We start from the raw sequence: 23,456 nt of genomic DNA, 5'->3' as shown, positions 1-23,456 counted from the left end.
AGGACTCCCTTGTGATGCATCTTATCCTATTCCTGTCTTTAACTGACGGGAACCATGGCAAATGCAAAGAAAATACAGTTTTTGTCCCAGAAAGTGCCCTGGTTATTTCCAGTGATAATGTCAGAACAGTTATCCTACCTCCTCAGTCAACGTATTGTTTGTAACAAAACATACAGGTGATTAACTGGAAACAGATATAAGCCAGATGATCATTCTCATTTTGATGAATGAAAGTAAAGCATGATATTGAGTGGACTAGAAAAATAACTAAAATTTGCATTTATTTGTAGCTCAATTCTTTTGCACAATCTAATACTAATGGCATGAATAAGATGATTGATGATTTTACATCTCTACTTTGGCATAATAACTTTGCTGAATAAAAAACTTGAAACTAGAGTGCTATAAGGATTTGTATTGATATATGGTGAGAAAATCTCACTGCTTTATGCCAGAAATAAAGAGAAACAAAAGATTCATGAATAAATCATATGCTATAATATATTAAGTATAATCACATTTCAAAATGCATTTTGAACTTATTGAAATGAATCACATCTTTGTGCCATTCTTCAGACTATTTGACTGGAATTATTTTGTAAATGGAATCAAGTTATAGAGTCAATTAGCTATGAGTTTACTGATTTTAACAAATTAATTTATTTGATTAAATTTGTTCACCAAAAATAACTGGCTTTTTCTGCAAATGTTTATTAAAATATATAGGAAAGGCCTTTATTATAACTAACAGTGCCCAAGTACAACAGGTACCATGTTATAATAGTAAGTATTTACAATATATTTTCCAATAAAAATGACAATGCTCAGATTAAACACAGAAAACATAACATTTTCAACACTTGATATTTCATTAATTCTTCATGTTCAGGAATTGGAAGATAATTCCACATGTTTAGTTTTCTATTTATTCCAGGAGATCTGTGTTGAAATTTTTTTTTGCCATTAGAAACTGTGATTCTCTATGGGACCTTTTCAGCTTTGCACGCCGATTTTGGAACCAGATCTAAAATTAAGGGAAGATAAAACAGACCTCAGAAATGTTATTTTATTATTAACATTTTCATTGCCAGAAGTAATAACTAAGTTTGAAAACTTACCTGGATTCTGTCTTCCTCTAGGTTCAGTTTTCGAGCTAAGTCTTCTCTGATATCAATGCCAGGATAGCAGTTTACTCTAAAGACATTTTCTAACACTTCAATCTAAGAATAAGGAAATAATTATTTAAAATGTTGATCTTTGGTCTGTCATCATAAAATAGACTTTAATTTGTAGAGCAAAATAACTGCATTCAAATCTTGGGCAATCAATATGTAAGCTTTTTTTTTTAATGACTATCCAGAAACTGTTAAAGGAGAGAGAGAGAGAGAGAGAGAGAGAGAGAGAGAGAGAGAGAGATACGGTCTATTGTTTCATTAATAAGGCTTCTAAACTGAGATCCCAAAGTGGATGGGCTTTTTGCCAAACAGGGCATCAGTTAAAGCCTTTGTATTAAGATTATTGGCTGAAAAAACTCCCTACCTGGTTTTGAGTAAAAGCAGTTCTGGGTCTTCGGCCTCTATACCAACTCAACTCTCTTTTCAAAGAAAGTCTCTCTGAGGGTGAAAAGTAATCTTCGTATTTCAAAATACTTTCTTCCGGCACCAAGTGATCCACAGTTTGAGGTAATGAGATCCCATTGGGAAGAGTGGGGACATGTAGACATAGGTTAACTTCTTTCTCTAAAAAGAGAAAAAATAAATCCCATTTTAGGTGTCCAATTCTATATTCTACAAAGTTGTATAAGAAATAATTTCAGAAACTTGTCTCTAACTTTCCTAGTAGAATTCTTCTAGGTTTCACAGAAGACCAAAATCCGAAAAGCAAACAAAAATGAGAGCCCTGTCTTGCTGATAGAGAACACATTCTGGCCTCTGAGTGTCACTGATTCTTCAGTGAGAAGATTTAGAATATAGGATATGGCAAATAAACCCAGAGATCTTCTGAAGTAAAGGAAGGCTCCTGGCATTTCTCGTGCGTGCTTCATACCTACTTGGATCTAAAGCCAATGATCTTTTTATTTCCCATAACAATCAGATGGAGGCATTAAAAGTGCTAGATATTTCAATTATGTACTTGGATGAAAGTAAAGCTCTTCTCTAAGTCTATGTAATATGAAAAAAAGAAAAAAGGCCAAATTAAACACTGTAAACAAATTAACAAATTTAAAAATTAAGTTGAGGCGTACCTGAAGAGCTGCAGGTGTCAGCCCAGGGCCTGTGGGGTTTCGTGGATGGAACACTGTCTTTCTTCTGGTCTGGTCCTAAGATACTCTCAATTGAAAAGGGGCAGGGTGAGGGTTTGCCTTCCCCAAGTCGAGCACCTTCCTGAAGGCTAGGAGACATCCTTGCATGGGCTGCACAGAGCAACAGCTCCAAGCCTCCCTGGCTGGCTCTGCCCCACGTGTCCGGGGCTGGACCTTCCTGCAGTTCACCTTATTGCTCCGCTGACAAGGGGGCTGGATTTAGAACGTCACTAATTAAAACCCCGTTTCAGAAAGTTTTAGCATGTCAATGCACACTGGCCCAGCCAGCAGCTCCAGGAGTTAATTGTTTATTTGTTTGCAAGTAATTAGCAACTAATGGCTACACCGCGGGGGCCACCTACAGGGACAAAAAGTGTTATCTCTCCTAAACAGAACACGGACTTAACTTTCTCAAAAGAAATGATGCACACAGACTAGCACTCCTCTTTTATTTGAAATCATCAATGTATAAAATCATGCTTTTTATTCTGAAGTTTATACTTTCATGGACTCCAGTTACCTAACATACAGGCAAGACAGAAGAGCAGTCAAGTAATAAATAATCTAATTTAAGTGAATTTTCTTCCAAATAAATTGGAAAAATAATAATCTCTTAATGCTATTACAGTAATTCTGATGAAAATGCCTGTTTTTCACATGCATATGTAACAGTGACTGTTGTCAGTGAAAATACAATAGTATTTGGAGAGCAGCATACTGGAAAAGGTTGGCAATGTTATTAACACTGAGTGTAATTTTCTTCCAAGTGCCTGGATTAACTCACAAGGAACAGTTGCACCAAGTATTTTAAATAATTAATGAGTTAACTCTCTTCTTTCATCTTTTATTTTAAATGAGATTCAAGTTAATATGAAGATTCATATATAACTACCTCCAAGCAACTTAAAAGTATGACTATTCAAACTAAAGGAAGAATTTCTCTCCCATCAGTTGTTTCAAAGAAAAATACATAGTTTATCTTTTAAAGAAAAATTTTTGTTTATATCTTGACAGACTGGATGGTTCTCATGAGGACAAGAAGACTTGTAAAAAATAACCAAGAACAAAATATTTTCATCTCATCATCCTAAGAAAATGTGAAGTTAAAAGAGAAATATAGCTGCTAAATGAGAAGATTCTGAAGTGGCCACTTCTCACCAAAGTTGTAACACTTTTAGTTCTTGTACTCTTTTGCTCCTCTTCTTTTAATACCTTCTTGATGATAAATTTAAGTGTTCAGTTTTATCCAGCATTCAAACAACTACTGGGCTTTCCTTGTGCGAAGAGGAAAAGTAGTGTGTGCTCAAGGAGGAAATAGCCTCTACAGGACGGAGTGGAACTTTATCAGATTTTGCCCTATCGTGATGTCACTTCCTATCACAATGTCATAAATACCAAGCTAAATTCCTCCTTAGATGAGCTCTGGTGTGAACAAAGGATTCATATACAAAACATAACATGCACACAAGATGGAGTTATAAATATACAAGTAAAGCCATTCTGACAATGAATAAACTAGTAAACATATATACCTCATGGAGGTTTTGCCTATAGTGTCTTGGAAGGTAAATAGTGCAATGGTGGGGGTTCCCCTACTCTGGAGCGACCTGGAGAAAGAGATTGATTCAGGACCTTCCAGATTCTTTCCTTTCCTTTGAAACATTCACTCACTGATTCATCCCACAAACCGAAGAACATGTACTGCATACCCAAAAACCCAAATAGGATCCTTGCCTTCATGTGGCCACAAAGCTCACGGTGGTGGCAGAGGTGGGGGGGCAGTGAGACAGGTGACAAACAATGATTGTAAATATTAATAAATAAATTATCTTGTACATTAACCAGTGATGAGGATAGAAAAAGAAGAAAGATGAGCCAGGAAAGCTGGCTCTTCAGCGAGTGAGTTAGAAGGTGGCCTTACTGAGACATTCGACCCCACAGACTAGGGCCCTAGAGGCACACACTGCAGGATGCCACCACACAGGCTGAAGCAACTCCAGTCCCCAATTTCTTCTTTATCAACACAGACACTGCAATATTTTTATTTATCCTGAGTTGATTTTATGTGGACTTAATACCATCTAACATCTGGATGAATATATGAATAAAAGATAGCAAAGAGTTTCTTTAAAAATGTGGAGGCAATGTTTTCTCATATATATCCACTCAACAGACTTTTACAGAGCACTTAACATGTGTCAGACATCATTCTAGGATTAGGAATGAACAAAAGCAAGGTAATTTCAGAGAGCGATAAACTCACTGAAAGGAATAAACAAGGTGGTGGTGATGAAACATAATGGGGGCGGAGGTGGAGTGAGAAGAGGATCTTTAAGGATTGATGGTCCAGGAGGCCTCTCTAAGGAGGTGACATTTTAGCTGAGGATAAGAGAATGCTAGCATGCCAAGATCTTGAGAAAGCACATTCCAGTCAGAAGGAACAGCAAGTACAAAGGTCTTGCAGCTGAAAGGTATTGGAATATTTGAGGAGGAAAAGGGCAGTTAGCCAGAGAGCAGTGAGTGGTACCAGATGCTAGTGTTTGGAAAGCCAGGCCTGGCTGGATAACGGATGCCTTTATAAAGACCTATAAAGACCGTGGTAAGGAGTTCAAGGGCAAAGGGAACCCGGGGCAGGGTTTTAAACCGGGATTAATATGATAGTCTGAGTTGTTTTTATTCACAACATTTCTGACACCCAATGTATATGGGCTTTTCCATACCAACCGATTCTCCAGTTCTCTGTAGACATCAACAGGGTATCCTACAATTCAATTCTGACCCTAACTACCCCACAGGTTAAGGGCTCAGTCCACCAAGACTATAGAGACCACTCACAAGTCCCAGGTGGCCACTTGTACTTTTGACTCCGTTCAGTTCAGTTCAGTCGCTCAGTCGTGTCCAACTCTTTGTGACCCCATGAATCGCAGCACGCCAGGCCTCCCTGTCCATCACCAACTCCCGGAGTTTACTCAAACCCATGTCCATCAAGTCGGTGATGCCATCCAACCATCACATCTTCTGTCATTCCCTTCTCCTCCTGCCCCCGGTGATGCCATCCAACCATTGCATCCTCTGTCATCCCCTTCTCCTCCTGCCCCCAATCCCTCCCAGCATCTGGGTCTCTCCCAGTGAATCAACTCTTCGCATGAGGTTGCCAAAGTATTGGAGTTTCAGCTTCAGCATCAGTCCGTCCAATGAACACCCAGGACTGATCTCCTTTAGGATGGACTGGTTGGATCTCCTTGCAGTTCAAGGGACTCTCAAGAGTCTTCTCCAACACCATAGTTCAAAAGCATCAACTTTTTGGCACTCAGCTTTCTTCACCATCCAAATCTCACATCCATACATGACCACTGGAAAAACCATAGCCTTGACCAGACGGACCTTTGTTGGCAAAGTAATGTCTCTGCTTTTTAATATGCTATCTAGGTTTGTCATAACTTTCTTTCCAAGGAGTGTCTTTTAATTTCATGGCTGCAATCACCATCTGCAGTGATTTTGGAGCCCCCCAAAATAAAGTCTGACACTGTTTCCACTGTCTACCCGTCTATTGCCCATGAAGTGATGGGACCAGATGCCATGATCTTAGTTTTCTGAATGTTGAAATTTAAACCAACTTTTTCACTTTCCTCTTTTTTTTTTTTTGAAAAAAGGAAAAGTTTTTGAAAAACTTTCACTTTTTCCTCTTTCACTTTCAAGAGGCTTTTTAGTTCCTCTTCACTTTCTGCCATAAGGGTGGTGTCATCTGCATATCTGAGGTTATGGATATTTCTCCCGGCAATCTTGATTACAGCTTGTGCTTCTTCCAGTCCAGCATTTCTCATGAGGTACCCTGCATATAAGTTAAATAAGCAGGGTGACAATATACAGCCTTGACGTACTCCTTTTCCTATTTGGAACCAGTCTGTTGTTCCATGCCCAGTTCTAACTGTTGCTTCCTGACCTGTATACAGATTTCTCAAGAGGCAGGTCAGGTGGTCTGGTATTCCCATCTCTTGAAGAATTTTCTACAGTTTATTGTGATCCACACAGTCAGAGGCTTTGGCATAGTGAATAAAGCAGAAATAGATGTTTTTCTGTAACTCTCTTGCTTTTTTGATGATTCAGCAGATGTTGGCAATTTGATCTCTGGTTCCTCTGCCTTTTCTAAATCCAGCTTGAACATCTGGAAGTTCATGGTTCATGTATTGCTGAAGCGTGGCTTGGAGAATTTTGAGCATTACTTTACTAGCGTGTGAGATGAGTGCAATTGTGCAGTAGTTTGAGCATTCTTTGGGATGGCCTTTCTTAGGAACTGGAATGAAAACTGACCTTTTCCAGTCCTGTGGCCACTGCTGAGTTTTCCAAATTTGCTGGCATATTGAGTGCAGCACTTTCAAAGCATCATCTTTCAGGATTTGAAATAGCTCAACTGGAATTCCGTCACCTCCACTAGCTTTGTTCGTACTGATGCTTTCTAAGGCCCACTTGACTTCACATTCCACTTCTGACTAACCGACAGTAAATTCAGAGTTCCCCTTCACAGGTTCAATTATTTGCTAGAACTCACACAACTCAAGAAGGCATGCTGTTTACATTTACTAGAAAAGATACAATTCAGGAACAGATGGAAGAGATGTGTAGGGCAAGGTGTGGGGGAAGGGGCACAGAGGTTCCACGCCCTCTCTGGGCACACCACCATCCCAGCACTTCAATGTGTTTGCCAACCTGAAAGCTCTCAGAATCCTGATCTTTTTTCAGTGGGTTTTTTTATGAAGTTTCACACTTGATCTTAGCCAAAAGGCCGAGAAGCGATTATGGAGTTTCATCACATACACAAGATTGATTAATCATTGGCTACTGGTGACTGACCTCAATCTCTAGTCCCTTTCCCCTCCCCTGAGGTTGGGAGGTGTGGCTGAAAGTTACAAGCCTCTAATCTAGGTATGGTCTTTCCTGTGACCAGCCCACATCTTGAAGCTATTGAGAAGCCCACCAAGAGTCATGTCATTAGAATAAAAGATGCTCCTATCACTCTTATTACTCAGGAAATTCCAAGAAATTTAGTAGCTGTGTGTCTGGAACCAGGGACAGAGACCAGATAAATTTCTCTTTATAGCACAGATAGGATTTACAGTTTTAAAATCCCATCCTGGCTGCTACATAGAAAGAGACTGAAGAGTGATGAATGTAACCAGTGAAATTGAAGATCAGCTGGGAGTTTTTTATTCACTACATTCTTACTGAGCATATACTAATACAAGGCATTGTTCTAGGTATGATGAGAAGAGAGATAACTGTCCCGGGGCAAGAGATGATGGCTAACAGTGGATCTGGGAAGTGGTACAATTCTTTAGGAGGTTGTGGGAGATGAAATAATTGGATAATTAGTTCCAATTCTTTCATCCCCACAATATATTATATAGCTGTCCCCTTGCTGTGGCCTCATTGTGGATACCATGTACTTCCCACCCCTCAGCTTTGGGCTTGTCCATGTGTCTTGCTTCAATCAATGGCAAATGTTGTAACTAGAAGCCTGAAATATGACTGGTTTGCCCTCCTGAGCTTCTGACATTACTCTGTGGTCATCCGTGGGGCAGTTGCTGCCTCTCAGCCTAAGCCCTAGAATGAACACATGTGAAGGAGACCCCACCCCATCCTGCAGCCTGCAGCAGGCCAAGAGCAGGCAAACTCAGCCAAACACCAACTGACCTGCAATTTCATGGGTGAGAAAAATAAATATTCATTGTTTATTAAGCTACTGAGATTTCTGAGGTTATCTGACATACAGCATTGTGGAGCAAACAGCTCCTTCATGTGGGAACAGAAAAACACATCTTTGCTGGTGGATTGGTAGAAATGAAGGAAAGAGGCATTAAGGATGACTGTTTCTTGGCTTGAGGAAATGTAGTGTCATTTATTGGGGTGTGGAAGCCTGGACTAGGGGAAGAAAGGTTTGGGGAGAAATGAAGAGTTTCAGTTTGGATAGCAAGTGGGCTACTGGATTTATGAGTTTGAGCTCAGGGTTGAATTTCTAAGTTTGTGCATCACTAGCACAAATCATATGTATTAAAACCATTAAAAGCCAGGTTTGTATGAGATCACCCAGCGAATGGCCTTAGACACAAGAAGGATCTTAAGACAAAGTCTGATGTATTTCAATATTTAGAAATTGGAGAAGATTGCTGGAGAAGGAACTAGAGAAGGAAACAGGTAGTAAGCCAAGGGAAAAATCTGGAGATATGATAATCGACCCAAGAGAGGGAGAAAGGATCAAGGAGAAAGATGGCTATAACAATATCTAAGTGGTCTCACTGCGTCCATCTTTGATCCCTTATGGTTTTCTATCAACACAGTAGCCAGCAAGAGGGATTATTTAAAAACATATCCGTTCATGTCACAATTCTGATCAAAAAATGGCTTCCCATCTTAGTAAAAGTCAGTCTTTATAGTGTTATACAGGGTGTCACATGATCTGCCAGCTCCCCTTCCTGATCTGATCTTATGTTTCATCACATCTCCCATGCTGACTTTGTTCTGGCCACACCTCTTTCTGAAAACACAGATACAGTTCTGCCTCAGGCCTGTACACTGGTTGTTTTCACTCCCTAGAATGTTCTTCCCTCACATATTCTCACAGTTTACTTACTCTGTTACCTCCTTCAAGTATTTCCTTAAATACAATTTTTTTCCAATAAGGCTTACTCTTTCAGTCCCTTAAAAAATTTCAGGAGTCTTGATGCCCTCTCTTCTGCCCTTTGTCTTATTATACGTTTATCTTGTTTCCTGTTTATTGCCTGTTTCTTATCTTTAGAATTTTTGTTTGTTCTGTTTGTTCTAGCATCCACAACTGTGCTCAGCTAAAACTAGATGAAATAATAAGTGAATGATCAGCTGTGTCAATGCTGCTAAGAGGCTGGGTAAAAAGAAGACAGAAATGTATCCACAGATTTGTTAACAAGGGAGTTACTGTCAACTTTGGCAAGCTGGAAGGGTAGAGAAAAAAAGTCAAATTTGAAGTAAACTGGAGAATGAATGAGATATTTCTGTTACAGCAATACGCTGGGCCATATTCCTTGAAAGACTCTTTCACTACAAAACAATTAGATCTTGTATAAAATATATCTTCACATGCAATGCTGAGATCTGAACAAGTAAGGGAAATTTTGTTTCCTCACCACACGAAACAGTAAAAACCCAACAACTAAGAATTGAACTCAGAACTGGGAGCAGCGATCAGCAGACAAATGATAAATAAGAGGTAACCCACAAGGGCAAAAATCCTTAACATCACTGAAACCAGGATTCTAACCCTCAGGCTAGTAGTAGGTAGGGGAATTGAACAGAAGATTCTCACTTGAGGTCACTTTAATATGGTTCCTGGCAAAAGCAGACCAAATGCTCCCTGGGAGAAAGCCTCTTTACTTTAGGTCACAAAATCCCCACAGATTAAAACTAAGCAAATATAATCTCACAATCAAAGAGAAGCAAGCACATGCGCGCAGCCACCATGATAGGTATAGAGGCCAACATGGAGAGGAATTGAAGTTTCCTGTCAACAGTCAACATCAACTTGCTAGCTATGTGACTATGCCACTTGGCAAGTCAATCTTCCAGCCCCATTCAAGCCTTCAGATGACTAAAGCCCCAAATGACATCTGACCACAATCTTAATGGAGACTACAAAACAGGACTGGGTATCCAAGTTACACCTGAATTCTTGACATAGAGAAACAGTGAGAGGTATTAAATGAACACTACTGTTTTAAACCACTAAGTTTTGGGTGATTTACGCAGCACTAGATAATTTATCTAAAAAGCTCCATCATAAAAAACTGAGAAGGGGGAACCTGTAGGGAGACAAGAACAAAAGACAGAACACAAATTACCAATATTAGGAATAAAGAGGTGATACCACCATAGAGACTATATCAACATTAAAAAAAGAAGAATATAATAAACAACTTTATACCAGTAAATTCAGTAGCTTACATGAAATAGGCAAGAATCTTAAAAAAATATATGATTACAAAAACTGAAACAACATGAAATGGAAAATATGACTAGCTACATATCTACTAAAGAAACAGAATTGGCTATCAAATTCTTTCCCACAGAGAAAACTTCAGGCCAAGATAACTTCACTGGTGAAGTTTATCAAACATCTAGAGAAAATCTTACACAAATACCAATCTTAAACAAACTCTTTCAGAAAATGGAAGGGGAAGGACCCTTCTAAGTTTGTTTTATGAGGTCTGAATAACCCTGATAACAAAAAAATTTTAAAAAATTATAGACAAATACCTCTCATGAACACTGATACAAAAACTTTAAAATATTAGCAAACTGAAGGCTGACACATATAAAAAGGATAATACATTATGGCTGATTAATGGCCACTATAACATCTTTACCAATGATTTCAAAATATAAACATCAAAATATACCAATCAAAGAAAGGGTTGTGAAATCTTCCATATAATCAATCCTTAATATCCTTCAACATTTATTTTGAAATAAGAAACAAAAGCCTGACACACTGACATTGAAAAGAGATTATAGGAATTGTAAAATTGGAAGTCTATATTTTAAACATCTGTATGTACAAGATGAAGTAAAAATGAGACGTTTATGTTTTATTTTGCTCTAGTAACTTGTAAATCAACTCAAGCTTTGCTAACATTTTCTAATTATGTATTTCAACTAAATCTCAAATCATTAACCATCAGGAAAAATGCCCAATGTCTTAGATGTTTTGGCAGAGTTTTCAAAAAACCAGTCATAGCACAATAAGAAAGAAAACCAGCCTGTGAGTATAATAAGAAAGAAAACCAGGCTGTGAGCATAAGAAAGAAATGCAATTAGCAACGCTTCATGACGTTAGCCTCTTACTTCTGCATAAGAAAAAACACTGTTCTATTTGAGACCCTCAGAATTTTTAAATGTGTTTTCTAAAATATATAAGACTTTAGATTTTACTGTTAACATCTTCAGTATCCCCTAGAAAAGTGCCAAAGTAGACATTCAATTAATATTTGTTAAATGAATAAATAAACAGATGGATGGATAGATGAGACTAGGAGGAGACATTTGTAAATACATGTGAATGTTGTGTGTTTGCTATTGTTGCCGTTGCTTCTTAATGTGTAAGAGTATTCCTAGTTTTCTATGAACTACTTATATATCACTCCAGGGTAATCCACAGATTAGACATTATGACATTCTGTAACTATAATTCAATAAAAGTGAGATGGGGGATTCCTTATTTTAAATTGGGGTATAAGAGTTGGACTATAAAGAAAGCTGAGTGCCAAAGAATTGATGCTTTTGAACTGTGGTGTTGGAGAAGACTCTTCAGAGTCCCTTGGACTGCAAGGAGATCCAACCAGTCCATCCTAAAGGAGATCAATCCTGGGTATTCACTGGAAGGACTGATGTTGAAGCTGAAACTCCAATACTTTGGCCACCTGATGCGAAGAGCTGACTCAATGGAAAAGACCCTGATGCTGGGAAAGATTGAGGGCAGGAGGAGAAAGGGATGACAGAGGATGAGATGGTTGGATGGCATCAATGACTCAATGGACATGGGTTTGGGTGGACTCTGGGAGTTGGTGATGGACAGGGAGGCCCGGCGTGCTGCAGTCCATGGGGTTGCAAAGAGTTGGACACAACTGAGCAACTGAACTGAACTGATAGGTGTTTTACAATGTTCTGTTAGTTTCTGCAGTACAGCAAAGTGAATCAGCTATATGCATGCATATATCCCCTCCCTCCTGAGTCTCCCTCCCATACATCCCATCCATCTAGGTCAACACAGAACACCAAGATGAGCTTCCTGTGCTATACAGTAGGCTCCCACTAGCTACCTGTGGGGGATTCATTTAAAATCTGACCTTAAAATTTTAAAATCTTGAGGCGCAATTCATGTCTGTGATACTCTGTCATTCCTAAGGCAATTAGCCTTTGCTATTACTTGAAAAACCTTGTATAATCCTCAGTGGTTACAAGGTTTAAAAGAAGAATAAGCTTTAGCTGCTTAATCGTGTCCTATTCTTTGCAACCCCATGGACTGCAGCCCACCAGGCTCTTCTGTCCATGGGATCCTCCAGGCACGGATACTTGAGTGTGTTGCCCTTCCCTACTCCAGGGGATCTTCCCGACCCAGGGATCAAACTCGGGTCTCTTGCACTGCAGGTGGACTCTACCATCTGAGCCACCAGGGAGTTGGGATTATTTCACACATACTTCTGTCCCTCCTGGCAACCATCACAGTACTCATCAAATAGAAGATAGTAAATAAAGATTTGTAGAAAAGTTCACTCTATTTATATCATTTAGAAAACATTTTAGGCTTTTCTCAATCTCAAAAGATGGTAGTTTCATATTTGTACATTTTCAAACCAGTCAAAATTGTTTTCTGTACAGTGCCTCTTGTATATATCAAGTTCTTGGTTTTAAAAATTTGATATAAAATTATCTAAAACATTGATGCCTTTTGATTTTAAAAAATTCATTTAATATTTACTATGGTACACAGAGTAAAATGATAGTTTCCTTTAATTCTATCCCATTTTTACTGTCCAACCCACTGGCCACCACTATTAACAGTTTAGTGCTCCTTCCTGTCTTTTAGAATGCCTTGACATAAACAGGTAGCTGCACACACGTTTTTATCCACATGGAGCCAGACACACATACTGTTCTGCAATGTGGTTCCCCCACACTGACATGACATAAGCACGTATAGCTCTATCTCATGCTTCAACAGCTGCCTGATGCTACAGTAAGTGGAAGAATCATAATTTATTGAACTATTCCCTTGATAATGGCACTTGGGTGTCTCCAATTTTTTAAACTCTAACAAACAATGAATACCTTCTTAGCACATAGGCAGGAGTATTTCCATGAAAAAGTTTCTTTGAAGAATATATTTTGTCACCCAAAAATAAACCAGAATTTATTGTGAAGAAAAAAAGAATATGTTTTTTTGTGAATTCTGCCATATTTCATTCCAAGAAATCTTTACCAATGAACACTCCCACCCAGTATAGCCCCTGTCTTTATGTCCTCCCCAGATTGACACTGAGGACAAGAAAATTCAGTTCTAGGTTAAATTAGACTCAGGATTTCCCTAGACTCAGTAATCAAAGATAAAATAGTTCAGGATTTAAGGCTTCCAGGGGCTCAGGCCTACACATTAGTGTCACTTAATCTAATCATTGTAGATTAAATTAGAGTTGTCAGTTAACTTGAGAACCTGATTGTCAGCTATAACATTGTTTCTGGAGGATAAATGCCATGGTTTTCCTATCAACTTAAAAACAAACGTTTAAGTCACAACAAACATTTATTAAACTCCAGCATGTACAGGGATGTACTAGGTAGCCAGGAGATTAAATGATTTCTGCCCCAAGAAACTCATGATTAAGAAGGTAGTAATTAACAGCAATTTTGTTAGGTGTCATGATGTGATTATGGTTACATTTACTAAAAGTCCTCTAAAAGATTCTACTTAAATATTTATAGGTGAAATTTCAGAATGTCTGGATTTTAGTTTAAAATGCTTCCGAAGGGCTTTGCTGGCGGTCCAGTGGTTAGAGTTTGCCTTGCAATGCAGGGGACACTGGTTTGATCCTTGGCCTGGGACAATCCCACATGCTATAGAGTAACTAAGCCCATGTGCCACAACTGCTGAAGCCCGCACACCTGGAGCCTGTGCTCTGCAGCAAGAGAAGTCATCACAAGGAGAAACCTGACCACCACAGGAAGAACAGCCCCCACTCGCCCCAACTAGAGAAAGCCCACACATTGCAATGAAGACCCAGCACAGCCCAAAATAACTAAATAAATAAAATACTTCAGAAAAACAAGAAAGAAAAGAAAGATAATTGAAACAAGTGTTGTAAAATGTTGGTAAGGGCTGAATTGGAGTGATAGGTAAATGTGGATTCATTGTCTCTAATGAATAAAAATATAATATCATGGGTTCATTATTCTCTCTACTTTTGTAAATATAAGTAGCACAATTCTCTTATTCTTCTAGGAACACCAATAAATAAATACAAAATTTCAATATAAGAAAGTAATATAGATGTATGCACAAGTTGCGCATGGGAGCAAAAAGTGGCCCAAATCAGCCTGAGCGAAACTGAGCAGGACTGATGAGCGGTAAGCGCCCGACTCTGGTGTCACACTGTCTGGGTCCAAACTCCAGCACTGCCTCTTTTTAACTATCTGACCGTGGGTATGTAACTTAAGCCTCTCTGTGCCTCAGTTTCCTCTATAATTAAATGGGGTATACTTGAGGATCAAATGAGATCAATCCTTGCAAAGCCCTTGAAATAATCCCTGACACATAGTAAATGTTATGTAAATTATTTGCTATCATTTAGTACCATTATCAATGTTAATAGAAGGCTTTTCAGAGATGTCTTCAGGTAGAGATGTTTCAAGAAAAGGTCAGAGAAAAGCAACATAATGAAGGCCAATTAGGTGTAGCTATAGGGGTGTGTGTGTGTGTGTGTGTGTGTGTGTTGAGGGGAGTAAGAGGGAGAAAGTAATTGTGATTCCCACATTTTTAGTTTCTGTGACCAAATGGATGTGTGTGTGTGTGTGTGTGTGTGTGTGTGTGTGTGTGTTGAGGGGAGTAAGAGGGAGAAAGTAATTGTGATTCCCACATTTTTAGTTTCTGTGACCAAATGGATAATGATATCAGCTGCCTGCCAATGTAGAAGACACAAGAAATGGGGGTTTAATCCCTGGGTCAGGAAGATCCCCTGGAGGAGGGAATGGCAACTCACTCCAGTATTCTTGCCTAGAGGATCCCATGAATAGAGAAGCCTGGCAGGCCAGAGCCCATAGGATCGCAAAAAGTTGGACACAACTGAAGTGACTTAGCATGCACTCACACATCATTAACAGAAGGAGAAGAGGTGAAAGAGAGTTTACCACTTGAAAATTGTGTTTCTAATCATATAAACAAATGACAAAGTATTCAGCAAACTGAATTACCTCAGAATGAAAATAGAGTTCCCCAGACTGAGAAGGCAAAAAACTAATGAAAATTGGCAGCATGCAATTTAAATAATAAAGGTTCTAAAAACACTGTAGGAGAATTTATCTGGATTTGTAAACATTATTGTTACACAGTTCACACATATAACCTGTTCATGTTCACATATAACATGAACAAATGAGCCCATTTTAGCACTAGAAGATAACTGGAAATAACATTTCCACAATCTAGCAACTCAGATATTAGTGGAATTGACTTAAAGTAAATATATATTTGTAAATGGTTATAATTTTAAAAGGCAGCTGTCATTTCATCAGTGTTTTCAGTAGTTCTTCAGTTAGGGTTTGTTTCATGTTTCCTTGTGATCTCTGAGGGGATGACACAGAACTGATGCTGTATTCTCATTGTTTCCTATCATGTAGCATATAATTTTGATTAGTCTCATTATTGGTAATTTTAACTTTCAGCATTTGATTAAGATGGTGTCTGCCAGGTTTTCCCACTAGAAAGTTACTCTTTCCTCTTTTAAAATGTAGTATTTTTTTTGGTGAGGTTATTTTTAAGCCTATGCAAATACTTTGCAACAAATGGTTTTATTCATTTATTTATATCAATATGAACTCATGGTTTTCTATTTTATTTATGGAGTTATAATTGCATCACTTATTGTGATGCTGAAATTTCCCCTGATTTGGCTAATGGAAGCCCCCTTCAAGCAGACTTGTGTTCTTTCCACACATCATTTTTTGATGTGGGCCATTTCTAAAGTCTTTGCTGAATCCGCTACAACGTTACTTCTGTTTTATGCTTTGGTTTTTTGGCTGTGAGGCATGTGGGATCTCCCTGACCAGGGACTGAACCCGCATCGCCTGCACTGGAAGGGGAAGTCTTAACCACTGGACTGCCAGGGGAGTCCCTTGACACATCATTTTTGAGCACTTTCTACCTCCTAGCACAAGGTGTCTCAAGTACATCTTATTCTTTTCTTGCTCCCGACCTAGAGTCAGCCATTTCTCTGAGGGGTCCTATTTCTTTTTAATGAACAATGGTGTTTGGAAGCCAAGATATGGACTCAGATGTGCATCCACTGTTATTGGGGCATCTCTGCTCAAAGGCCTTCACAATGAAAAAGGTAGGGAATAAATGCATGTGACATATACACACTTTACATCCAGTTTACCCCAGACTTGTATTGAAACCTGTGAGTTCACGTGTGCTGTGCTTAGTCACTCAGTTGTGTCCGACTCTTTACGACCCCATGGACTGTAGCCTGCCAGGCTCCTCTGTCCATGGGGATTCTACAGACAAGAATACTGGAGTGGGTTGCCATGCCCTTCTCCAGGGAATCTTCCAACCCAGGGTTCGAACCCAGATCTCTCTCACTGCAGGCAGATTCTTTACCATCTGAGCCACCAGGGAAGCCCATGGATACCTCTAATTCCAATCTAGCACTAGAGGGCTCATTCTAACTTTCCCCCTTCCCATACAGTATTTGTAATTCCCTTCTCTGACAGTGAGAAACCTGGCTTTTATTATCCTCGATATATTTACGTATTGCATGTATCCCCCTATGTAACCCAACTGCCACTGCCACCATCACTTCCCCACAGAGATGCAGCCAGCTCTCAGCCTGCACAAAAGCCCTCACCAAGCCTGAACACCAAACAGCCCTCTCAGGTGCCCTCACCCCATGTTTGTTCCAAAATCCTATTGCATGGGGGTTGTCTATCCACCAAAATGCCATTTTTGCCCATCTTTTGCTCTGACACCCTGCACAGGTTCTGGCACTGCACACCAGGGCACTCCTTTGTGGGGATGCCCTCCCCTGCTTGCTGGACTCCAGCACCTAATTCTGGGCCCCCATGTCTCACCACCCTGCAAGACTCCTACTTTATTTGGTTCCACCTAATGGCTTTAAGGGCTTTCCTAAAGCCCCTAAAGTGGTAAAAAAAAAAAAAAAAAAATCTGCCTGCCAATGCAGGAGACATAGGAGACACAGGATCAATCCCTGGGTTGGGAAGATCCCCTGGAGGAGGAAATGGCAACCCCCTCCAGTATTCTTGCCTGGACAATCCCATGGACAGAGGAGCCTGGTGGGCTACAGACCATGGGGTCACAAAGAGCTGGATGTGACTGGGCAACTGGGCATGCACACAATGGCTTTAGGGCTGAATTATTCAGAAATGGAAGAGGAAAAACCATACACTTGTTTTTATATGAACTCACTGTCTTCTGTTATTAAGACATTATTTTTGACCCTCTATTATTTTGATCATGACTTAGCTAAATCACTCATATAATTTTTCCTTTAAATCAGTATATTTCATAAAGTACTGAGTTTACTTAAGACAATGTTAATTTGTGCATAATTTATGATATCTCATATCAGTAGTTTATCTAGCTTCTCCAACATTTGTTTCAAATCACAACCTCAATTAAAAGTGTTTTTATCCAAAATCAGGGTAGAAGTCAAAATCCTCACTTAGGCCATTAGGCTTTACATGATGTTATCTCCTCTTCCTCCTCCCCAGCAGATTCCTCCACGCTGGCTCGGCCCTTTCCTGCCACTCTGATCTCTATGCAATCCTTCAAATAGAAAGGCCACTGCTGTCTTAGGGCATAGGGCCTCTACCCTACTTTGTTTCTCTTCCTGAAACGCTTTTTCCTCAGATGTCCCTATCGCTCATTCCAGTGACTCCTTCACATTTTTGTTCAGATGCCACCTTTTCAATGAAGTCCACTCTGACAAGCTTATTTAAAATTGCAACTGCTCTTCACCTCATTTTCCGTTTTCCATAGCATTCCCCCCTTTCTAATATACTATATTTCTTATATTGCATATTACGTTTATATTTCATTGTCCTTCTTCCTACCATCGCCACTAAACTGTAGCTCCACAAGGGCAGAGATTTTTAACATTTTGTTCATTACCTAGTATTTATTGAATGAAGCCATCCATCTCCTGAGGCAGTTTAAAATCCCAAAACCAAATTTAGGGCACCATCTAGTGTTCTTGGAAGGATGTGCTGATTTACTGTGAGACTTAACTACATTGATCGTGGTTTAGTCGCTAAGTCAGGTCTGATTCTTGCGACCCCACGGACAGTAGCCTGCCAGGCTCTTCTGTCCATGGGATTCTCCAGGCAAGAGTACTGGAGTGGGTTGCCATTTCCTCCTCTAGGGGATCTTCCCAACTCAGGAATCGAACCCAGGTCTCCTGCGTTGCAGACAGTACCAACTGAGCTACGAACAGTACTGGTATACTCAATTCTCAGTAACTCTTTTTACTGCCCTCTATAGTACTATAAAAAGTTAAAAAACAAACAGTAAAATGATTTCAATACTTTACCAGTCATGGGAAATAGATGGGGAGACAGTGGAAACAGGGTCAGACTTCATTTTTTTGGGCTCCAAAATCACTGCAGATGGTGATTGCAGCCATGAAATTAAAAGAAGGAAAGTTATGACCAACCTAGATAGCATATTAAAAAGCAGAGACATTACTTTGCCAACAAAAGTCCATCTGGTCAAGGCTATGGTTTTTCCAGTGGTCATGTATGGATGTGAGAGTTGGACTGTAAGAAAGCTGAGCGCTGAAGAATTGATGCTTTTGAACTGTGGTGTTGGAGAAGACTCTTGAGAGTCCCTTGGACTGCAAGGAGATCCAACCAGTCCATCCTGAAGGAGATCAGTCCTGGGTGTTCATTGGAAGGACTGATGCTGAAGCTGAAACTCCAATACTTTGGCCACCTGATGTGAAGAGTTGACTCACTGGAAAAGACCCTGATGCTGGGAGGGATTGGGGGCAGGAGGAGAAGGGGACGACAGAGGATGAGATGGCTGGATGGCATCACCGACTTGATGGGCATGAGCTTGAGTAAACTCCGGGAGCTGGTGATGGACAGGGAGGCCTGGCATGCTGCGATTCATGGGGTCGCAAAGAGTCGGACACGACTGAGCTACTGAACTGAACTGAACTGAACCAGTCATGGGACTTACTGGCTTCTCTAACAGCAGTCTCTTCTCCAATGACTTGCCTATTGATCCCGAGAACTTCTGGGGAGTAGTAATGTCATAAAGGCCTATGTCTTTTAACTTTTGGGAATCTCTCCTCTCCCCACTACCAAAAAACAGAGTAATAGCCTCTGCTGGTTTTGTACCTACACCATTTCTCCAGAATAATACAATATATAGATTGATTAATTTTTTTTTTTTTTGGCTGCAAAAGTCTCTAAATCAAAGTGATAAAACACTAGAAAGGATAACGGTAATATTATTTAAAATACTATCCAGATTTTCTACAACAATGAGGAAAGTCTTCTGATTTAGAAAACAATGGTTTCTTTAGTTATGTTAAAGAGGGGGAAATGAAGAAAATGAATGCTGCTTTAAAAGCATTAAAACATTTAAAATTTAACAGTTAAATAATAAAAAGAATACTTAGCTTATTCTTACTGAAAACTTATTGTGCCCAGCACTATTCTGAAAGCTCATTAAACATCTTCTGGACTCTACCACGTAGGTTCTCTACATTAAGCCCCACTTTTTAGATGACAAAATGGAAACACAAAGAAATTACGTAACTTGCCTGAAGTCACAAAACTAGTAAAGACTGAAGCTAAGATTTCAAGTCAGCTAGGTTTGCTCCACAGTCCATGTCCATGAGCTCATGCTCATGTTTTTATTCACCTCCCCAAAGAAACAGGAATAATGCTTCTTGGGTTCAAGGTTCTCAGATTGGTGAAAAAAATTAGTTTACAATGTCCTCATCTTCCAAAAATGAATCAAGGCAACCATAAAAGAAACAGCCATATACAATTATCCTAGAAATAAAGTTTAATTCTTTTCAGAGTCAAGAAGTAGAAGCTATAGAACTTGCCTTTCTAAGGATTTATGCTTTAGTCATATATATATACAATCTAAGGCTGTGGCAAACAGCAAAAACAACAGTAGTATTAATATTAAGATCAAAGGCCAGAGGGTGGCTTGCACTGGCACAATGAAGAATCTGATAGTCCTAGTTGCCCACCCACCTCTTTTTGCAACACATTCCTCAGAACATTTTATTCTACTCCCAACTGCCCAAAGCTTTTCCCACCTCTATCACTGGTTCAAATGTTTTAGAGTAGATGGAAGTGACTCAGGATCCCCAGTTACCAATTAATATACTCTTGAATTTTTTTCAACTCAGTTGGATGTAAGAAAAAAAACCTGAATTATCTGTTAAAGTGAGTCTCATTAAGGAGTGATTTATTAGGTAACATCTAGAATTATTTGCAGTATACATTACGCTCTTAAAAGGAGTATGAATTACCCCAGAATTTGAAATTGATGGAGTCTTTCAGGGGATATTTTTAAGAAGTAGGATTCCCAAGCTCTCTAGATGATTCTGGAAATGGTGCCCCTCTCACCACCCTCAGCTAGAACTAAAGACTCTTTCCTAAATGTTTACTTGACTCTTTAATAGTCTAAAATACACAGTTATTTGGATAAGGAAAATGGTTATCTTCCATTCTGGAGAGAAATTTTCAACACGTGGTTTGAGGATGAGCTGCTTTGGACTCACCTGCAAGATTCCCAGCCCTACCTCTGACCAAGGGCATCAGACTCTTCTGCTAGGCTGAAGATAGCATAATCTGTATTTCAACAACCTCCCCCAGATGACTTTTATGTGTGCATAAGTTTGGTAACCACTAACCTAGGGGGATCATTTTAAAAAATAAAACACCACTGTCATTTTGGTTATTGGATCTTTTCCTATTATATAATACCACAGGCCAGAACTCCAAGAAGTATCATGTAAAAACCTAATTATAAGAAGATCAAATATAATTTTAAGAGACTAATAATTAACAAGTCTACTTACCAAACTGTATATCTTTTTGTTGTAAATTATATGTGTGAAACGTCTCAGTGAATTCTTTGGCGGATGTCGTTTAATCCTGCCTCGCCTTCCATAAAATTAACTAGCTGGCCAAAGTTTTTTTTACTATGCTACCCACACCTGAGTCTCTAGGAACCCCTGAGGCATACTCTGAACAAGCCTCATTTCCTCTATAAAAGAAATTGAGTTTGATCAACTGCACAGAACTTAGGCTGATTAAACTTATACTAGCTATCAAAGGAAACTGCAATCTTGCAACTTTAGCCATGTTTTAAAATAGGAAATACAATTATTTTTCTGGATGAGCAGACTGAACAGTAGCCTAAAGCTACAGAATCCAAGTAGAAAGCCTTTTAAGAGTCTTTCTAGTTTTAGAATTTGACTGAACTGCCTCTCCACACAACTGAATAGTCAACTTGCTTTTGTTTGCTTTTTAATCAGTTGAACCCAGGAAGAATTCCTTGCCCCTCTCTGATAATATAATAGCCTCTTGAGAACCCTTTACAAAAATACAGTTTAGAAGCATGGAACATACAAAAAAGGAAACTATTTAACTTGATGATGATACCCCACCCAGGTAATTCAGACACCTAAGATAATTTTTCATTGGAATTATTTAGTTTGGCCAAGCTAACAGGTCAAACTTCAGTTACACCGTATAATTACTCTTCTTTCTTACACTTTGTTTTCATTTGTCACTTACTCCTGATTCTTATCAATTGTCACTAACTTTCTTTTCCTTCACTTACAATCTAATCACAGTTCAACCAAGAATTCACTTACTGTGAAAGTCTTCTTAATTCAGAGTCAGATTGCATCCCACTGTGCTGATAGAGTAGACAAGAAATGTCCAAGGCCAGAGTTGTGTTGCTGAGATCTGTACTATGCCGATGCCCGGTACATTCAAGCAGCTGGCAACCAGTAACACTGTAGGAACTGATTCCAAACCACCTTTCAGAAACTAAAGATCTCATATACAGGGTGATTCATTCATAAACAATTTAAGGGGAGAGCTCTTACTGAAAGTTATTAAAAGCTATGAATAATCCCGTGAAACTACACTGCAGTCTACTTGGGAAAAACTTTAAAAATTTGATCTTATTTTTCTTTTAAGAGATCCTGGGAAAATCTAGTATTTTAGTTTAAAGTAAGTAACTTCCATTCCTGTTACTGTATTTGGATTTGTTCCACCGTACCTGGATTCATTCCAATTTATCTGTGGAACTGGGCAACTAATAGTCTTTATTCAACATTTCTTATATTTCTTGAATGAAAATGGGATGGACTACTGGGATTAACAGCTGGTTCATAGTGTCGTAAAGAGTTGGGACACGACTGAGTGACTGAACTGAACTGATTTAGAAGACACTAGTAATTCTGCCATTTTCTCTGCATAAAGTTTCTTCCATGAAGAATCTGGACACAAAGATGGACAAAAGAGACAGCTCTAATCCAGATCAAGTTCTAGAAGTAGAGCTCACCTTATCTCTCTTATTAAAAAAAAAAAAGTTAGATGCTGAAGAAGCTAAATATTCTTCCAAAACTTTCACAGAAATGCTAATCAGTTACTAACATAATAAATCAGTGTACCTGACTTTAAAAATATATTTTCACTTACGATTAGTAAGAAACATGGAAGTCTGAATTGTGGCATATCAGTCTCTCAAGAACAGGTAAGAACTGATGAAGCGGCAGCAAAGTTGGATTTTTAAATGAATATATTGATACCCAAGTGCTCAGAAAAAATTCTTTTCGAGTCTACTATCCACGAATTTACCAGAAAGCCAAGTTAACAACACAAGTAATCTCGCAGACATCTGAGTTAGCCAGCACCATTTTGCTGGAGAGGGGAGACTGGACGCTGCGGGCAGTTGGGAAGGTTATAATCTGAGGAAACTAAAGGCGCCTGCAGAGAGGCCTCTTTAGTGGTCTCTGACGAAAAATGTTGAGGGAGAAGTAAAACCGCCCCAATTTCCCCAGAACGGTCCTCACTCGAAGCTCTGGTTCCAGGAGACGCACGCTTTGATGAGGTAAGACGGTCCCCTACGATTTATAGCCAATCGCTCTCAAAGGGTAGGTCTCTAGGTGCGCAAATAAAGCCGCCTCAGCCGCCTTCGCCTCCTCCAAGTCCCTATCTCAGCCGAGTGGGGAGCAGCGAAGGAACCTCCTGGCCAGCCCCGCTGCGCTGACGGGCGTCGTCGCGAGCCAATGAGCGTGCAGAGAGGCGGAGCAGGCAGGCCGGCGGGGCGGGATTTCCCGCGCAATCGCGCGGCCGC

The 23,456-nt window shown here is 39.4% G+C and overlaps 1 protein-coding gene across 5 annotated transcripts; it reads right to left on the bottom strand.

Annotated features, from left to right (window-relative positions):
* Window positions 1-691: 691 nt before the first annotated feature.
* Window positions 692-23,368, bottom strand: HESX1 (HESX homeobox 1). 5 transcript variants are annotated; one of them, XM_070455875.1, is made up of 7 exons: window positions 22,799-23,368; window positions 21,964-22,116; window positions 18,646-18,715; window positions 2,246-10,131; window positions 1,540-1,739; window positions 1,119-1,220; window positions 692-1,024 (listed from the first exon to the last, which is right to left on the bottom strand). In XM_070455875.1, exons 4-7 carry the CDS (start codon window positions 2,400-2,402, stop codon window positions 926-928), a joined length of 558 nt encoding a protein of 185 aa, XP_070311976.1. In that variant the 5' UTR covers window positions 2,403-10,131; window positions 18,646-18,715; window positions 21,964-22,116; window positions 22,799-23,368; the 3' UTR covers window positions 692-925. The 5 variants fall into 5 exon arrangements, with proteins under 5 accessions (XP_070311976.1, XP_070311979.1, XP_070311977.1 ...); XM_070455878.1 differs by having other exon boundaries at window positions 2,246-3,909; XM_070455876.1 differs by having other exon boundaries at window positions 23,173-23,368.
* Window positions 23,369-23,456: the final 88 nt, after the last annotated feature.

This window comes from Odocoileus virginianus, chromosome 26, assembly GCF_023699985.2.
Source record: "Odocoileus virginianus isolate 20LAN1187 ecotype Illinois chromosome 26, Ovbor_1.2, whole genome shotgun sequence".
Classification (NCBI taxonomy): Eukaryota; Metazoa; Chordata; class Mammalia; order Artiodactyla; family Cervidae; genus Odocoileus; species Odocoileus virginianus.
The sequence above is the reverse complement of the archived record's forward strand: the minus strand, read 5'-3'. Positions and strand labels throughout refer to the sequence as shown.